Source organism: Perca fluviatilis, chromosome 6, assembly GCF_010015445.1.
Source record: "Perca fluviatilis chromosome 6, GENO_Pfluv_1.0, whole genome shotgun sequence".
Taxonomy (NCBI): domain Eukaryota; kingdom Metazoa; phylum Chordata; class Actinopteri; order Perciformes; family Percidae; genus Perca; species Perca fluviatilis.
In genome coordinates, this window is record NC_053117.1 from 34150717 (window position 1) to 34170142 (window position 19426).

Sequence of the window (19426 nt, forward strand, 5' to 3'; positions counted from 1 at the left end):
CAAGGTATTTGCAGTTTTAGCGAGCAAATCAAACACATTAACTACATTTTTAATAGATATTAAATTCAAAACTACTGTAGGTTTAAGAACATAAAAACAAAGTGGCTAAAATGTTGATATACCAGACTGAACGAGGGGGAATTGAACTTGATATGGAAGGAATTTATTTTTAAGATTATTTTTGGGCATTTTAGGCTATTATTAGATAGGACAGCTGTAGACAGGAAATTGGGGAGAGAGAGGGGGAATGACATGCAGCAAAAGGGCACACGCGGCCGCCGCGGCAAGGACTGAGCCTTTGTACATGGGGCGTACGCTCAACCATGTGAGCTACCTAGATGCACCAATATGGAATGGATTTAAAATTTAAAGTAATTATTTAGGTAACACGCAAACCTTTTTAGATCTTTTATGGGCTGTAGTTACCCGTTTGAAAAAAACAATAAAAATCACTTTTCTCTACTGTATGTTTTGTCCTCATTTTACGCTTTTTTTTTTTCAACTTTAAATACCAGAACTCAGGACGCAAACTCAGAACAAATACTTTATTCAATACAGTGAATATATACAGAACAGGTCATTTCTCCTTCTCCTCTGCTGGTTTCGGTAAAACGTCTTCACTCTTGAACCACAGAGCTTCACTGGTGTGACTGGCGATGATCGCCCGCTCGATCAAAGGTCCTGAGGAGGAGGAAGAGGGGGAGAGAAAGAACAGTTTTAAGAACAATTTGCTAGATGCTGCTGCGAGATATGAACGACAAAATGGCAGACACGATTAAAAATACATGAATCAGACTGAAATGAAACCAAATTGTACAAAACATATGGGCCAAATGCAGGTTTTGCAATGCAAACAATATTATTTTTAAATTCAGTTAACAATTCCATGAAGCTGCTGTTCTTTCTCTATCTTCACTATCAAGCAATGTATTCTCATTTTTGATTGCTTATAGGGCTGCAACTAACCCTTATCTTAATTAGTGATTAATGTATTGATCATTTTCTATAATAATTAAGATTATTTTCATTATTATTATATTTCAGTTTCCACAGCCCAACGTGATGTCTTCAGATGTCTGAACAGTCCAAGAGTCTAAAAATATTCAGTTTAGTATCATGTATGACAAAGAAAAGCATCCTCGCAAGAAAATATCTCAAACTTCTCAATGCAAGAGTATTAATGCTGACTAAATAAAATACTGTTTTCTGATTTTCAAATTACAGTAGTTTAAGAAATACATGATCAAAGAATACGTAATTAAGACTGAAGAAGAACCTGACTTTTAAAAAAGGTCCCATGGCATGAAAATTTCACTTTATGAATTTTTTTAACATTAATATGAGTTCCCCCAGCCTGCCTATGGTTCCCCAGTGGTTAGAAATGGCGATAGGTGTAAACCGAGCCCTGGGTATCCTGCTCTGTCTTTGAGAAAATGAAAGCTCAGATGGGCCGATCTGGAATCCTCTCCTTATGAGGTCATAAGGGGAAAGGTTACCTCCTCTTTCTCTGCTTTGCCCGCCCAGAGAATTTGGCCCACCCATGAGAGAGAGACATCATGGCTTTCAAACAAGCAAAGTGGCAGTTGGTCAAGGCCACACCCCCACCCTCCACCTTGCCCCCCCCCTCTCTCCTATTCAATACTGAACAGCATCCAACTTCTAATATTAGGTCATTGTAATCCTGGTAACCCCAGTCTACAACATTTCTATAGAAGCATGACTGTAAACAAATATGTTGTGAGAAGTTATTTAGAGCCAGAGTCTCCCTGGATAACAAAGCTAAAAAAAAAAGAATAATAAGGAGCTTGACAACTTTTAACACACATCAGGCTGAGCATCAGCCTGCATGAGATTATGTTAAACAGCTGCCTTCACTCTCTCACCCACACGTCCTGTGAGTCTCTTTTATTTAAAAACATGCACAAAATCCTCGCAGTTTTTTCTCCCATGTATTTACTTTTAAACTTATGAATAGTTATTTCAGCATAATTTTCCCTGTTGTCTCAGATTTCCTGCATTCAGGTCTTTATTTATCTGCATGGTGCTTTTTGTCATGAATAATTCCCATAAACCCCTTGGGGTTTTCTTCCCCAAGGGGAAGCGCTTTAAGGATTTCTCTGTGAAGTTTCCTCTTGTTTCTGCCCACGCTGCAGCCATTAGACTTTTTAAAAGACATTAATGGAAATAAAGAAAGAACCTCCGCTGTTCAAGTTAACAGTAAGTATATACATCTTATGATCCTTGACTACTGACTGCAGAGGAAATTAAGTTCTGCTGAACTACCGCATAATGTTTGCTGGCATAAACTCAGCAGGACTCTTTGCTGACAGAGTTCAGAAAAGCCGAGGTGCCTCGGCTCGACGCACCGCCGCCGAAATTACGAAGCTGGAACGAGCCACTGAGTGAGACATTTCACTCAGCCACTGTAGTGCAGAGGATGCTCTCTGCAGCCCGGCGCAGGTTGAGCAGAGCAATTACATTTCCAGGGTGAGTGGCGAAGAGTCCCCACAGGAAACATCCAGAATAAAACTGCACAAACTCAAGTTTACTGTGAGCACTTCAATCAGAAGCTGAGTGCAGCCACAGACCTGCTGGCTGGCTGGCTGTGGTCTGAAGTGAAAAAGTTGAATGACTTCCGCAGAGGACGTTTTCTTTTTGGTGACCTTGGATTTGTTTGTTAGGTAATCCGCATTACCCACCCACCTACCTACCTACCTACCTACCTAATATGACAAAAACATCTGGCCTACGCCTCAGCGCCCGTTACCAAGAAAAACAGGTTAAAAAAAAACTATTATTCCTGTCTCCATTCATGCTTTAAAATGCTATTAGCAGAAGGAGGTAACATCTTAGTTTCCATTGCCTGTGGTGAATGGTGATGCTGATGATGATAATAATAGGATGACGGTGACAGTACACACTGTGCTTGGGGGTTGTTGTTGTTGAGGATGGGGACGATAATGTTCATGATGATGATAGGACAGTAACAGTTCACACTGTACTTGTAGTTTGTTGACGATAGGGAATGATATGTCTTTCTTATTTTTTGGGCTTTTCCCTTCTTTAGTAGTAGTGACAGTGGATAGACATGAAAGGGGGAGAGAGATGGGGGATGACACGCAGCAAAGGGCAGCAGGTCGGATCCGAACCCACGCCGCTGCAGGACCCAGCCAACACGAGGCGAACGCTCCCACTGGGTGAGCCAGAGGCCGCCCCGGGAATGATATGTCTTTCTTGACGATAATCTACTGTAAACTATACTGTAATCTGTTGTGCATTTATGTGCTTTAATACACGTATCTATGTTTTTATGCTTTATGCCTGCTGCGACAGAAATTGCCCTCTGGGACAAATAATAAATTAATTGATTGATTGAGGCCCAAGCAACTGTACTTGAGTCAACCTGAACTGGGAGGATTTATACAAACTGCGGTACATTTCGTCTGTGGTTAGAACGCATTTTGTACCCCTATAGGAAGTAAATCTAAGCAAAAAACTCATTATTCAGTGGCCGGCTGAAGAGATGAATGCCTTAGAGGCAATATGATCCTCAAGAGAGAGATCCAAGATAAATGAGAAAGTAAAGAGTACTTGATATGAGAAGTTCCAAGTCACAAAAAGCCACCGGGTTTCAATGTGACCGCAATCAGCGTTTCTGAAAGGTCTGCAGTTTACTTCAGCACTGTTAATGACATTTTATTGAGAAAGCTCAGAATCAATTACATTGCTGACCGTTTAAGCCTCTGCCTCCAATGAGGGTCCATTAGCTGATGATTACACTCTGTATCTTATTATCGAACGGAAAGTGAAGCAAATGTGCAACATACTAAAAACCCTGTCAGTTTATACCAGCACTGGGACGAGCACCGGCTGCCTCGTCGGGGGAAACTTGGGTCATTTTCACTCCGTGTTTAAAGGGCCATAACAATTTTCTATTTTTAAAGTTTTAGTTTCATGTTTTCCTTCATTACAAATCATGTATATTCTATACTTTGGTTGACGATCTTCAAATGCATGCAGTTTCAGATTTTTCAATTTATTTGTCCTACCATTGCAGGCATTAGTTTCCATTAATGCCTGCAGATTATGCAAATCAATTAGCAGAGTTGTGTGATCCATCACAGTGAACATAAATGTTACATTAATGTTGTGTGGTAGAGCAGTCTAAATGCAGATTGTTTAATTGTTGTTTGACAAGAATAAAATGCAGACTTCATGGTCACTGTGATGAATTACACAATTTTTTGATTTGATTTGATCATAATGTTGAGAAATGAATGGGTGTAATGGGCAAAGTACATCCAAAAAAGATGTATAGTAAATTGGATAAAACACATCCATCTACGCATTTCTTTGAAAAAGACACATTGCAGAGAAAGATCCAGGTTTGAAGCCCTGGGCTTTTCATTTGAAAACTTGTATATGTGTTAATATAACACCCAATATAATAATTAAATTGCACAAGTCAGTCACCTTTATCTCTTCTTTCCAGCTAAATGTGGATGAAAACATGAGTTGATTTTGATAAGACCATTAAATCTTCCCTCTCTGGATCCACATGAAGCCCGGCTATTAACTAGTAAAAACAGGAAAGGTGACTGGACTAATCACTCTCGTTTTGGAGTAAAAAAGTTAAAACCACTTGATTAAGAAACTGCAACCGTAAGCCTGGAAAGATCACAAAGAACGCCTGGTGGGCATGTTGACTCCATTAGTCTCACTACAGAGATGTAATCTGAACCAGGGAGGGAAATCTAAACCAGCCAGCAGATGAAAGCTAGATCTTTTTTTTTTTTTTTAAAGCTTTTTCTCTCCAACAACCATTCAGGCGAAGAAAAAAAATCAATCAACATAGTGCTATTATATCCTGAAGAGCTGTCAAAACAGCTAGAAGGAGCTCATCAGCTGCTGAAGAAGAGCAGCCCTGAACTTGTGTGTTGCGATTTATGGGTTGGTTTTGGTCAACGTACCCATATTAGCAGGTCGGTGGGAGCAAACATCAATCAGGATAGTTTGCAGGTTGGCAAAGATTTGTTCTTTGGACATGTCGAGCTGTGCAAAAGGAGAGAAAATAATATTACTACTGCAACTAAACAAAATGTATTTTATAGAACAATATTTGTTTTTTCCTTGTCTTGTGCAATTCAAAATGTAGCCTGGTGGAAGCTCAAATGTAAAAGCGCAAAACACAGGGACAAAAAAAGCTAATTTAAAAATTGTATTTCATGCGGAAATACACCCAAACATATCCCACAGTCTTCCTCAGGATGCACATATGTTATGTTCCAGTTTCCTTTTTACTTATTTAATCAGGATTTCTCTCTAAGCCTTGACCACTTTAACTTGCAAGATTTAAAATGTAAAACTACCTCTGTGGACCCCTCACATATCACTATCAGCTATTACAGTCACACTCTGCAGCAACTTGTTGAGACGTACCATAGCTATCTGGGTCCTGACGTAGCAGTCGCTCTCCACCATGTACTCGTGACCCGTTTTAAACAACTCCAACATCTTGGGAATGTGAATGCCGACCGAGCCTGAGTGTCAACAGAGAATAGAATTGATCAGCGATGATGTCCTCTGTAGTCATGAATATATTTACACTTTGGACATTTAGTTGTCTTTGTTGTCTTGAAATCAGGTTTTCAATCCTAATACCTCTTCACATGAGTTAAATCGTCAATCTGCAGAGACACACCAGGGCCACATATATTGTTTTGACCCTCAGCTTACCTCTCTTGCTCTTTGGAAACTTCTTCCTCAGTTTGTTTTTTAGCGGTACAAGCTTTGGCAGTATATCTGGCACCGCTACGTAGAAGTCTGCTGAAATTTCATCATCTAAGATCTGGAAATGAATAAAATTAGATTCAACTGATTAGATTCAACTTTAAAGACTCCTGCAGGGAGTCTAAATGATACTTAGAGTCAAATTAACAGCAGACAATAAATGGAGCAAATACAAATGTAGTTGTTGACAGATTCATTTTCTGACAAAATTTCAGATTGTGATTTTAGCAGCCAATTAATAAATGAACATAGCATACAGGAACTATCTGGCTTCTTTGTACCATTTTAGTTGCCAACACTCACTTATAAAAACAGTGATTGTGTGATACAAACTGCTTACCTGTGTAGCTGCCTTATATAAATAGTAATAGTTTAAAGCAGACGCTGCATGAAAAGCAGGTATACTATTAGATAAATGTAACTTAAACACATTAACTGGAAATTGACTTAAAACAAACTGCAGCCTTGAAAATGAACATCAACTTGAAATATGTTTAGATATGGAACAGTCAAAACTAAAACTATAACTATCAGCTGATATTACACCGTATACTGTAGATAGAGTCCCATTAGCCTAACATATACAAAAACACTTTCATACCCTCTTCCATCTCTAAACCTAACTGAGGAAAAGGTGACATGAGCACGTTGAAGACACAATCCTTAACATCTTAAGCATTTAAATTCCTATTTATATTTTAACTGTTTAATCAATTCTAGTTTTAACTTGTATCTATATGATATGTCTATGTGCTTGGTGTTGATATTTTTTGTTTCTCTGCTGCATCACCAATTGCTCTTTGAGCACAAATTAAGTGATTGACTGATTCATTTAATAACCGAAGTCCTATCTGAAACAAACACACACACAGAGAGGAATCTTTTCTTCTGCCTCAAAAACTACCACCATGATGCCTTATACATGTCTACACCAACCACAATCAGGTGTATACAAGGCTTAAATTATTTGGGTTTATTATTTAATTTCATTTATACTGTTTATTGGAGAAATTACAATTTACACTCTGTTTGTTAGAAATCACTACACACATGCCTGAAATACACACAGACATGCTCAGGACCTATTCATGCACAAATTGAGAGATGTCAGAGTGAGTGGGCTGCCAGTGCTGGACCAGCGCCCTGAGCGGTTGGGGGGGGTACGGTTCCTTGCTCAAGAGCAGTGCCCAGGAGGTGAACTGGCATCTCTCCAGCTACCAATCCACACTCTGTACTGGGACTTGAACCGGCAACCCTCCGGTTCCCAACCCAAGTCCCTACAGACTGAGCTACTGCCACCCCTACCTGCAACATTAACTGCCCTTGTGACTGTGGTAGTTTTACAACTCAGAGGTTTGAGTGTTTAATTTTATTCAAATTCACACAGTTAAAGTAAATATATATATATATATATATATATATATATATATTTTCCAATATTGATATATCACAATATGGCAATTGTTTGCAAAGACGATCCAATTGAAGTTAAATGCAATGAACCATGCTCCACTGTTATGCATTGCGTTTCAAGTGTATATATCAGAGGTGTCAAAAGTATTCACATTCATTACTCAAGTAGAAGTACAGATACTAGGGTTTAAAAAGATTTCTGTAGTTAAGTTGAAGTATCAACTCAAGCTTTTTACTCAAGTAAAAGTGTAAAAGTACTGGTTTCAAAACTACTTAAAGTATTAAAGTAAAGCATAGGCCGCGCCACAGGGGCCTATAGTGCACTACCCCACCTCCACAAAAACAACAATTTTCTTAAGGCCATAATGACTATAATGTTATGTTTAAATGTTAATGTTGAAAAATGTGGGATGCACCGGTTTCAGCCGCATTTATGCCCATTGAAAATGAACGCATTTTAGTACAATGCCAATACATTAAAGAACCATATATGTGTACTACTGAGCATTGACATGCATTGCGTTTCAAGTGTATATATCAGAGGTGTCAAAAGTATTCACATTCATTACTCAAGTAGAAGTACAGATACTAGGGTTTAAAAAGATTTCTGTAGTTAAGTTGAAGTATCAACTCAAGCTTTTTACTCAAGTAAAAGTGTAAAAGTACTGGTTTCAAAACTACTTAAAGTATTAAAGTAAAGCATAGGCCGCGCCACAGGGGCCTATAGTGCACTACCCCACCTCCACAAAAACAACAATTTTCTTAAGGCCATAATGACTATAATGTTATGTTTAAATGTTAATGTTGAAAAATGTGGGATGCACCGGTTTCAGCCGCATTTATGCCCATTGAAAATGAACGCATTTTAGTACAATGCGAATACATTAAAGAACCATATATGTGTACTACTGAGCATTGACATGTGTTTCATGGAGCGGGAGATATGATGATTTTGTGTTTTTTTTTTTTTTTTAATGACAAGCTGGAATTAAACCAAGCCGAACTGAAATAGGAGTAATGAGGCTATTTTTAAAATGTAAAGAGAAGAAAGTACAAATAATTGTGTGAATATAATAATTACTCCAGTACCCAAAATTTCTACTTAAGTATTTGTACTTTGTTACTTGACACCTCTGACACGCACCTGCACGCACCTGCACGCACACGCACACGCACACACACACGCACACGCACACACACACACACACACCTTTGTTTAACCAACTCACCGGCTGTATGAGCTCTGCTCCCCCAGCAAACACAGCTCCGTTCTCCCGGGCAACTTTAGCTTGATTAACATCCTGCAGAGAAAAACAGGAGCAACGTTACACATTTAAATCTGATTTGGGTGTGTCAAAGTCTGGCAGACCCCACCAGTCATAAATCGTTTTGGTCGTTAACATGCAACATCTAAGTTACAACCCACAACCTGTGCTGCTCGACAGGAATATTAATCAAATCCTGCTTGTAGGGTTCTATGATCAAAACACCCGAGCCCATTCTTTACAGACAAACGGGGCAACAAATTAGAAGGTGCTGCAGCAAATCTGAATCACGTTTAGACAATATTAAAGCAATTCATCAACAGCAGGCAATCAACTGGCTATGAAATAAGATTCAGTGAGGCTGAAGGGGAAGAAAAATAAAACTTTTTACCTCAGTAAAAACTAAAACTTTGTTCATCTCTGTCTTGAAGGGGTGTGGTAAGTGCACCGTGCTGACAAAGGGGTCAACTTTTTTCTGTGAGGAGAAAAAAAAAATCAATTATTATAGTTTTAAACCCTCATCATGCTCTAAAAAAATCAGGAGGGATGTCAATCATAGAGCAAGCTCAGATAATAAAGTATTAAATCTATTCCGCCACAACTTTAATTTTTCATTTCTCTGGAGTGTTCTTAATTCATTATGCATAGCAACATTGGTTCTGCATAGGTTCTGCAGACAGACAGATGAAGCTAAGTTAAGTCTGTCTCATGAGGACTGTCTGGACAACATAGCAGCACTGCAGTCCTGCGGTGTGGAAACAAACTACTGAGGTTTTTATTCCTCTGTGTCACACTGTTTTTGCCGAGTAACCAAAACTCATGTTGCAAAGACTGCTAAATATCGCTCAGATTTGTGGAAGGCAAACAAGTCTGCCAAGTCTGACTGCTAAAAGTAGTCTCTAGCAGGCACTTTGGCAGGTGATCAAGCGTTATCAGGACATCCTGCTCTATTCTGAGGGTCCAGTTAGATTGTTAAAATAAAGCAGCTGGTGATTTCTGGGATACATCAGTGACTATAAACAAATGTCCAGACTTCCCCACAGATTCATGGACTTAATGCAGAGCATATCCATGAAGTCAAAGGAGCTGAGGGTCATCCAAATGCACATTTCAAGAAGTCTCTTCATGTGGAGAGCCAGCTCTTGGGTGCAGACTTAACTCTGCTGAGATTTCCTAAAGTTCATAGCAATATAGATGTGATAATTTAGCTATTTAGACCAAAGTAGTCTTTGGCAACGGAAACTAGATCTCATACTCCCTTCAGTTGTGCTTTTAAAAGATATACTGTGTGTGTGTATATACACACAGTGCCTTGCAAAAGTATTCACCCCCCTTGGCTTTTTACCTAATTTGTTACATTACAGCCTTTAGTTCAATGTTTTTTTTTATCTGAATTGTATGTGATGGATCAGAACACAATAGTCTAAGTTGGTGAAGTGAAATGAGAAAAATTATATACATAAAACTATTTTTTAGAAATAAAAAACTGAAAATTGGCATGTGCGTATGTATTCACCCCCTTTGTTATGAATACCATAAAAAGCTCTGGTGCAACCAATTACCTTCAGAAGTCATATAATTAGTGAAAGTATGTCCACCTGTGCAATCTAAGTAATTTATGTTTTTAACTGAAACCTGGTTGGACCATAATAATAGTGCTGCTGTTCTCACTGAGTCAGCCCCCCCTAACTTCAGTTTTATGAGTGAGAATAGAGTGAATAAGAAAGGAGGTGGAGTCGCCATTTTGTTTAATGACTCATTCCAATGTTCGCAATTATCTTATGGAAATTTTGCTTCTTTTGAATATGTGGCTCTTCAGCTAAGATCCTCCCCTCAAGCTATACTTCTAAATATCTACAGGCCACCTAAATACTGTGCAAACTTCTTTGACGACTTTAATGAACTGTTGTCTATAATCTGTATAAACTTGGACCGTGTAATTATTGTTGGTGATTTTAACATTCATGTTGACAACCCCCAGGACCGAGGGACCAAAGAACTGTGTTGCGTTTTTGAGAGCTATGGACTGACTCAGCACAATAAGGGGCACACACTGGACTTGATTATCTCCAAGGGTCTAAACATTTCCAAGATTGTGGTGACTGATGTTGCTCTCTCTGATCATTCCTGTGTTTTCTTTAACGGCACTATATCTGTGCCCAAAAGTGTTCAAACAAAGGTAATCAGAAAAAAGTATATCACTGAAAACACCAGTGAATCATTCATTCAGCTTTTCTCCTCTACACCCACCCTCACTGGGGCCTCAGTGACTGAGCTTGTAGATAATTTCAACTGTAAAATTACAAATGTTATTGATGTCAAAAGCTAGTCTGTCTCTGGTAAGAAAAAATCTCCATGGAGTAATTTTATAGTGGTGAGACCAGAAAAAAGAGAGTGTCTTAAAGCTGAACGCAGTTGGCGAAAAACTAATCTCCAGGTCCATTATAACACTTATAAAGAGAGACTTCGCATTTATAATTTGGAACCAAGGAATGCAAGGCGGTCCTTTTTCTCTGACATTATCGCCAGAAATAATAATAATTCACGTGCTTGGTTTGCTACTGTTGATAGATTAACAAACCCTCCGGTACCAGTAGCATCTGAACTGTTGTCTACCAAGGCTTGCAATGACTTTGCCTCCTTCTTCACAGACAAAATTCAGAAAATTAGAGAAACAGTCAGTGCTTCCATATCAAGTACAGGATATGTGCTGTCACAGTGTGCACGTAAAACAAATTCCAATATGACACAATTTCATACGATCTACCTTAAAAACCTGGAGGACATTATACAACATCTGAAAACCTCCTCCTGTTGCCTTGATATTCTACAAACGGGTGTTTTCAAAAATGTTTTGAATTGTTTGGCTTCTGATCTTCTACAGATTGTAAACACATCTCTGCTCTCAGGTATCTTCCCACAGGCCCTGAAAACAGCAGTTATCAAGCCACTCCTAAAAAAGAACACTCTAGACACAACACTAATGAGTAACTATAGGCAGATATCAAACCTTCCATTTTTAAGTAAAATCATAGAAAAAGTGTTTTTTCAACAACTCAACCTTTTCTTATCGCTAAACAACAGTTTTGATGCCTTCCAGTCAGGTTTTCGACCACAGCACTAAGACGGCTCTTGTTAAAATCTTTAATGACATCCACTTAAAACACAGATAGTGGCAAAATTTCTGTCTTAGTATTACTTTATCTCAGTGCTGCATTTAATACGGTCGACCATGACATATTACTTGACCAACTGGAAAACTGGGTTGGTCTTTCTGGCTCAGTACTAAAGTGGTTTGAATCCTATTTAAAGAATAGGGACTACTTTGTGTCTATAGGTAATTATACATCTGAGCATACAAATATGACGTGCGGAGTTCCCCAAGGCTCAGTTCTGGGGCCTCTTCTGTTTAACATCTACATGCTTCCACTGGCTCAGATTATGGAAAACAACAAAATAAGTTACCATAGTTATGCGGATGACACAAATTTACATAACCTTATCGCCAGGGAACTATAGCCCAATACAACAACTAAATATGTGCATTGAACAAATTAATGATTGGATGTGCCAGAACTTTCTTAAATTAAATGAAGAAAAAACTGAGGTGGTTGTTTTTGGAGCAAAAGTGGAACGGTTGAAAGTCAGCGCTCAGCTTCAAACAACAATGTTAAAAACAACAGACAAAGACAGAAATCTTGGTTTAGTCATGGACTCAGACCTGAATTTTAAAAGCCACATTAAGACAATTACAAAATCAGCCTATTATCACCTTAAAAATATATCAAGGGTTAAAGGACTTATGTCTCAGCAGGATCTGGAAAAACTTTGCTTTTATCTTCAGTAGACTTGACTACTGTAACGGTGTCTTTACAGGTCTCCCTAAAAAGTCAATCAGACAGCTGCAGCTGATTCAGAACGCTGCTGCTCGAGTCTTCACTAAAACCAGGAAAGTGGTTCACATCACTCCAGTACTGAAGTCTCTACACTGGCTTCCAGTGCCTAAAAGAATTGATTTCAAAATACTTTTACTGGTTTATAAATCACTAAACGGTTTAGGGCCAAAATACATTTCTGATCTGCTACTACACTATGACCCACCCAGACCTCTCAGGTCGTCTGGGACAGGTCTACTTGTTGTCCCCAGGGTCAGAACTAAACAGGGGGAAGCAGCGTTCAGTTTTTATGCTCCACATATTTGGAACAAACTCCCAGAAACCTGCAGGTCCACTGCAACTCTCAGTTCTTTTAAATCTAAGCTAAAGACCTATCTTTTTGATGTTGCTTTTCTTTAAATTACTATTTTATTAACTTTAATTTCTTATACTGCACTGTAACTTTTATTCTTATACTGCACTATCAATTTTATTCTTGTCTTTTAATGTTTTTAATTTGTTTATTAATGTTTTTAAATTGTTTTTAATTGTTTTCTAACTGCTCTTTAATGTTTTATGTAAAGCACTTTGAATTGCCCTGTTGCTGAAATGTGCTATACAAATAAAGCTGCCTTGCCTAAGTGTCACATGATCTGTCATTACATTACATTACACACCTTTTTTGAAAGGCCCCAGAGGCTGCAACACCTAAGCAAGAGGCACCACTAACTAAACACTACCATGAAGACTAAGGAACTCTCCAAACAAGTAAGGGACAATGTTGTTGAGAAGTACAAGTCAGGGTTAGGTTATAAAAAAAAAATCCAAATATTTGATGATCCCCAGGAGCACCATTAAATCTATCATAACCAAATGGAAAGAACATGGGACTACAGCAAACCTGCCAAGAGACGGCCGCCCACCAAAACTCACGGACTGGGCAAGGAGGGCATTAATCAGAGAGGCAGCACAGAGACCTAAGGTAACCCTGGAGGAGCTGCAGAGTTCCACAGCAGAGACTGGAGTATCGGTACATAGGACGACAATAAGCCGTACGCTCAATAGAGTTGGGCTTTATGGCAGAGTGGCCAGAAGAAAGCCATTACTTTCAGCAAAAAACAAAATGGCACGTTTTGAGTTTGCGAAAAGGCATGTGGGAGACTCCCAAAATGTATGGAGGAAGGTGCGTTGGTCTGATGAGACTAAAATTGAACTTTTAGGCCATCAAAGAAAACACTATGTCTGGCGCAAACCCAACACATCACCCAAAGAACACCATCCCCACAGTGAAACATGGTGGTGGCAGCATCATGCTGTGGGGATGTTTTTCAGCAGCCGGGACTGGGAAACTGATCGGAGTTGAGGGAAAGATGGATGGTGCCAAATACAGGGATATTCTTGAGCAAAACCTGTACCACTCTGTGCGTGATTTGAGGCTAGGACGGAGGTTCACGTTCCAGCAGGACAATGACCCCAAACACACTGCTAAAGCAACACTTGAGTGATTTAAGGGGAAACATGTAAATGTGTTGAAATGGCCTAGTCAAAGCCTAGACCTCAATCCAATAGAAAATCTGTGGTCAGACTTAAAGACTGCTGTTCACAAGCGCAAACCATCCAACCTAAAGGAGCTGAAGCAGTTTTGCAAGGAGGAATGGGCAAAAATCCCAGTGGTAAGATGTGACCAGCTCATGGAGACTTAGCCCAAGCGACTTGGAGCTGTGATTGCCGCAAAAGATGGCTCTACAAAGTATTGACTTTAGGGGGGTGAATAGTTATGCACATTGACTTTTTCTGTTTTTTTATTTCAAAAAAACATTTTTATGTATATATTTTTCTCATTTCACTTCACCAACTTAGACTATTGTGTTCTGATTCATCAGATAAAATTCAGATTCAAAAAAAACATTGAACTAAAGGCTGTAATGTAACAAAATAGGTAAAAAGCCAAGGGGGGTGAATACTTTTGCAAGGCACTGTATGTGTGTGTGTGTGTGTATATGTATGTATGTATGTATGTATGTATGTATGTATATATGTATATATATATATATATGAAACACAAAATACATGTAAGAAATCACATAGTGGAACTAAATTGAGTATTAGTTTCTAAATCCCAAAAAACAAATCTCTATCTATTAATATAATAGTTCCATATTAATTTAAAGATCTATTGTTGTTGGAGCTATTCGTTGTTTTGTTCTATTTAAAAGTTAAATATTTACTTATTTATTTGTGTTGCTGTTTTGTTTGAATTATACAGCGGAATATGTTTGATCATATCATTAGTATCTTTATTTTGGTTACTTTAAGTATCCGTTAGTGATTTTGATTTGAAGGTACCACGCAGCCTGAGCCACCAGGTGAAGGATATATATATATATATATATATATATATATATATATATATATATATATATATATATATATATATTTTTTATTTTTTTTTTTTTTTTTGAGATGTTTGCTTGCCGAAAACTGAAAAATAAACCTCACAAAATGCCATCTTTGCCTGGACAATAAACATGTTTTTTTTTTCTCTGCGTAAGATTCATTCCTTTGGTGTCTCAATGACAGTTTGATTTTGAGTTTTTGTTTGTTTAGCCTGAGGACAAATCGCCACTACAGTTATTATATCCTTATTATGCATTCCGAATTTCCGATACAGACAATTCAACATTCGCACCCACTTCGTACAACAATTGGCCTGCTGTGCAAAGGTGAAAAAGGAGCCAGAGTTTGAACTTTTTTTTCCTTCTCATTTGACTATTTCGGTCACTTTTAACTTAAAGGTCTCATGACATGGTGCTCTTTGGATGCTTTTATATAGACCTTAGTGGTCCCCTAATACTGTATCTGAAGTCTCTTTCCCGAAATTCAGCCTTGGTGCAGAATTAAAGGCACTATAGCCAATCCTACAATGAGCTTTCCTTAGGATGTGCCATTTCTGTGTCTTTAGCTATTGAGGAGGAGAGGAGGGGGGCAAGGTGAAGAGTGGGGGTGTGGCCTTGACCAACTGCCACCTGGCTCGTTTGATGTCTCTAATGAGTGGGCTAAATTCTCTGGGCGGGCAAAGCAGAGAAAGGGGAGAGATTGGCCCATCTGAGCTTTCATTTTCTCAAAGGCAGAGCAGGATACCCAGGGCTCTGTTTACACCTATCGCCATTTCTAGCCACTGGGGGACCATAGGCAGGCTGGGAGAACGCATATTAATGTTAAAAAAAACCTCATAAAGTGAAATTTTCATGCCATGGGACCTTTAAATAACAGAGTGCAACACATTAACATGAATACCTTCTAGGAAAGACTGTTCCTTTCAGCTCTCCACTGTTTCCTATCTAATATAGGCAGAATTGATCCAAAGAAAGCTACAAACAACACTTAGAACTCCTGCCATTACCTTTTTTTCCAATTTCATGTCTAGCCTCAGATCGATGTAAATAGGCTGCTTGTGGGGAGTGAAGTCCAACATCTGAAATTTCTTCAGCATGTCGATGGCGTCTGCCGCATTGTAGATTGTCCGGGGGTAGTACCTCATAACGTACACGTCATCCACAGGCGCCCATGCCGTCTTGCCATATGGCTTGTGTCTGTCTTTGTCATCGATGACCCTCTTTTCTTTCTTCACCTCTTTCTCTGTGTCCTCTTTCTTGTCTTTCCTTAGTGCTCTGACAAACAATAAGGGAGATGTTAAACTGAAAAATATTTGGATCACCAGGCCCAGTTCACGTTTTTATCTGCTGACAGTGCTTGCTCTTGAGGGACTTATTGTAATTGTTGGGGCTTTGTAAATTATAGAGTGTGGTCTAGACCTACTCTATCTGTAAAGTGTCTCGAGATAACCTATGTTATGATTTGATACTATAAATAAAATTGAACTGAATTGAACAACAAACTGATTCTATTGGACAGAAAATCTACCCTGGATAAAAGATCTTTAAAGTTGGTTTTATTAAACTAAAGGTTCATAAACTTACTTTACAGCTGCGAAAGACCTGATGGGTGGATTCCTCAGTGCAGTATGTAAGACGCCTGTGTAGGCGGGACCACCAGCTCTCAGCAGCTGCCTCTGACATCCTGCTACAACTGCAAAAGAGAAAAAAGCTGTTAAGAAATTAAAACAAAGAGACACAGGGTGCAAGTGACGACCTCCATTTGGGTCAAATGATGCAGAGAAATGTTCACAAATACCAATGTTGCCCACACATAGACTATTGTGTGGCGGTCCGCCTCACTATCAACACAGGCCGCCGCACATTGCGTTTCGTTATTATTTTTTTTTAAACGCTATTTAAAATACTTTCTTCTGCATTTCCTTTCCCTGCTCTCCTCCGTCTCTCTGTCACTTGTGTCTTGCTCACACACACACCGTGGGGCGTTGGGTTTTTTAAGCCCCCAAACGTCACCTTCCAGGCATCGCGGCAATGCTTATGTTTAAGGTTACGGTGAGGGTTAGTGCCTGTAGTAGTGCCTGGAATAGCCGGGACACATTTAGCCGATAGGCGACGTTGGAGGCTTAAAACACCATCGATCCCACTGTGCACACAGCGTCTGTCTCCATCAAGGAGAGAAGACGGCTGGCGAAATTCACAAGTTCACGAAAGGTTGGTATCTATCTCGTGAACACCTTTACACAATCACACATTAAAAAGTGTTATAACATTTTTTTGATTCTGAATAAAATGTTGTCAGTGTGTTAACGTTGGAGTTCCGACCCGACTCTTAGCAAACAAGCGATTGTGCCTGCTTTAGAAAGTTAACTAGTCGCAAGTTTGCGGTAAAATGCAGAGTTGTCGAGGTCAAAACACTATATGTAGCAGCTGTGAATCAAATAAACGTATTATAAATAATGTTATGTCATTTTTTACTCTTAGTTTGCTGCTTCAATCCAGATGAGTAGCCTACTGAAAAGTATTTTCCGCAACTGAAAAAGGCAAGTGTTGAGGATGAACCGGAGGTATCATTCTGAAACAGAGCTGAACAGCCCGACCAGTGGAATTAGTTATGTTATTAATTTGTTTTACAGTATTTCCAGGCTTCAACCAGTGAAAGACAGGGGAGAGAAAGAAATAGATTTGTTAGGCATTGAAGTAGGAGATGAGGACAGCATCCAACTGCGTGCGTGCGTCTCTCTCTCTCTCGCTTCCTAATCTGTGGGAAACACTGAATACTCAAAAATATATCCTTTCTAGTTTAAAACCTGCAAAAAGTGTAAAGATCTTGTAGCATTTGACATCTCCAATGCAGCAGGTATGCATCAGGGCTTATCTCTGCCAAATTGAAGCAGACCGCATCTAGTGGTGTGCTATTTTGTAGGAAACTATAAAGATTTTTTAATGTCTGTGGATGAAAATCTGCCTGTACCAATATTATTTTATTGAAACAGAGCTCACTGATTTGCAAAATAAAATGTGCTTTGCAAATTTAAAGCTAGTGTGCACGTGTTCCCTGGCACTAGTTAACATGCCACCAGTGCTACTTTTGTTTACCATCAAAAGCACTTTTCACTTATTTCACAGTCTGGGAGAATCTAAATTTTCTGTTTGTTATAATAAGTAATAAATCCCGGAATGACCGGAGGGATTTGTCATGGGAATAGCTGCCTCGTGTTGGTGCGGTTGTAAATCGGTGTCTGTACCGCTTTACTGACTGTGCAGGATGCAAATCAAATTAATTAAATGCAGTTTTAATTGGTTGAAGTGTTGTGCAGGGTTCATACGCATTTTAACCAATACTTTTCGGCAAATTTCCATGACTGTGTTCCTGAAAATGTCAGTTGACATTATACAATAAGAATACAAATCTGTGTTAAAGTTTACCCTCAGAGGTTTAACTATAAAATGAACGACAATTTATGTGGTTTATAGCGGGGTTCGTAATATCGCTCCCCGAATAAAATGTTGAGGTTAAGACGACGTGAAAATACATCACATATTATTATGTTGTGTTAAAAAAAAAATTCCATGACTTTTCCAAAACATTCTGGGTCTTTTTAGGTTTCCAAAACCTTTCCAGGCCTGGAATTTGCATTTTTCAAATTCCATAACTTTTCCAGGTTTTTTCAAAACGTATGAACCCTGGTTGTGGTTAGTCCTGGAGGCAGAGACAGATGCTGATATATACAGCCCATAACAGCTAATAGATAAATAGCTGTTTTGGTGGTTTTTATTCTGTATATATATATATATATATATATATATATATATATATATATATATATATATATATATATATATATATACCATAGTATCAACTTTTTTTATAAACTCGTTAGCACTTCTCGTCACCGTTCACCACGACCGGTTTTGCTACAAGGGCGCTCTTTTTTGGTCAATTAAAAGCTAACGTTACATTGTTAATTGCATTAATACCCTATTAAACGGAAGATCTAAATAATTAAAATGTACTCTTGAGTAATGTTGCCCCATGTGGGGAATTCTTCAATAAGTTAGCTAGGTGACAGTAAAATGTACACACATTTGGGATCTGTAACGTTAACGTTACTTGTCATCCAAGAGGGCCAACGTTAGTGTGTATATATCTATGACGTTAGGGAACAGAGCAGCAAGCTAACAAGCTAATGACTGTTTTGCCTTTTAACCGAAACGAGACACCAAAAAAGAAGCCTGGAAGAAATAGCATGTAGGCTACTTTTCTGCGGTAAAAACGTTAGATGACCTGCACTTTTACTCTCAGTTACAATAAAGTAAATTACACAAAACGACTGACCTCCCCATATAGTCCGCGTGCAGGTCGCCATGTCTGGGAATGCCGTTGGTCCGGTCCGTGTGAAAACAGCGATACGTATTGAAAAGTTCCACCTGGAAAGTAAAACCATATCTCCGTTCAAAAACTGTTAATCTATCATTTCCAAACATATTGGTAAATTCTCAAAACATACATCAGATACTAAATAAGTAGAATGTTTAGTTCCACTTTAATTTTCGGCATGCGTTTGATAAACTAATCTTTACTTATTTTAGTAAATGTTTGACTTATAGGATCATTTAGGCAAATCTAGAGAGGAATTCATACAGCTATAATTTAACTGAACATTTTCTTGCTGGATTAAATGAATGC

The 19426-nt window shown here is 38.6% G+C and overlaps 1 protein-coding gene across 1 annotated transcript; it reads right to left on the minus strand.

Annotated features, from left to right (window-relative positions):
• Positions 1–531: 531 nt before the first annotated feature.
• mrpl1 (mitochondrial ribosomal protein L1) lies at positions 532–19265 on the minus strand. The gene is made up of 10 exons (XM_039803020.1): positions 19248–19265; positions 19076–19167; positions 16324–16432; positions 15747–16014; positions 8860–8943; positions 8433–8504; positions 5737–5848; positions 5440–5540; positions 4971–5052; positions 532–681 (listed from the first exon to the last, which is right to left on the minus strand). Coding segments are annotated over exons 1-10 (1026 nt in total). The 5' UTR covers positions 19250–19265; the 3' UTR covers positions 532–577.
• Between the last annotated feature and the right edge of the window lie 161 nt (positions 19266–19426).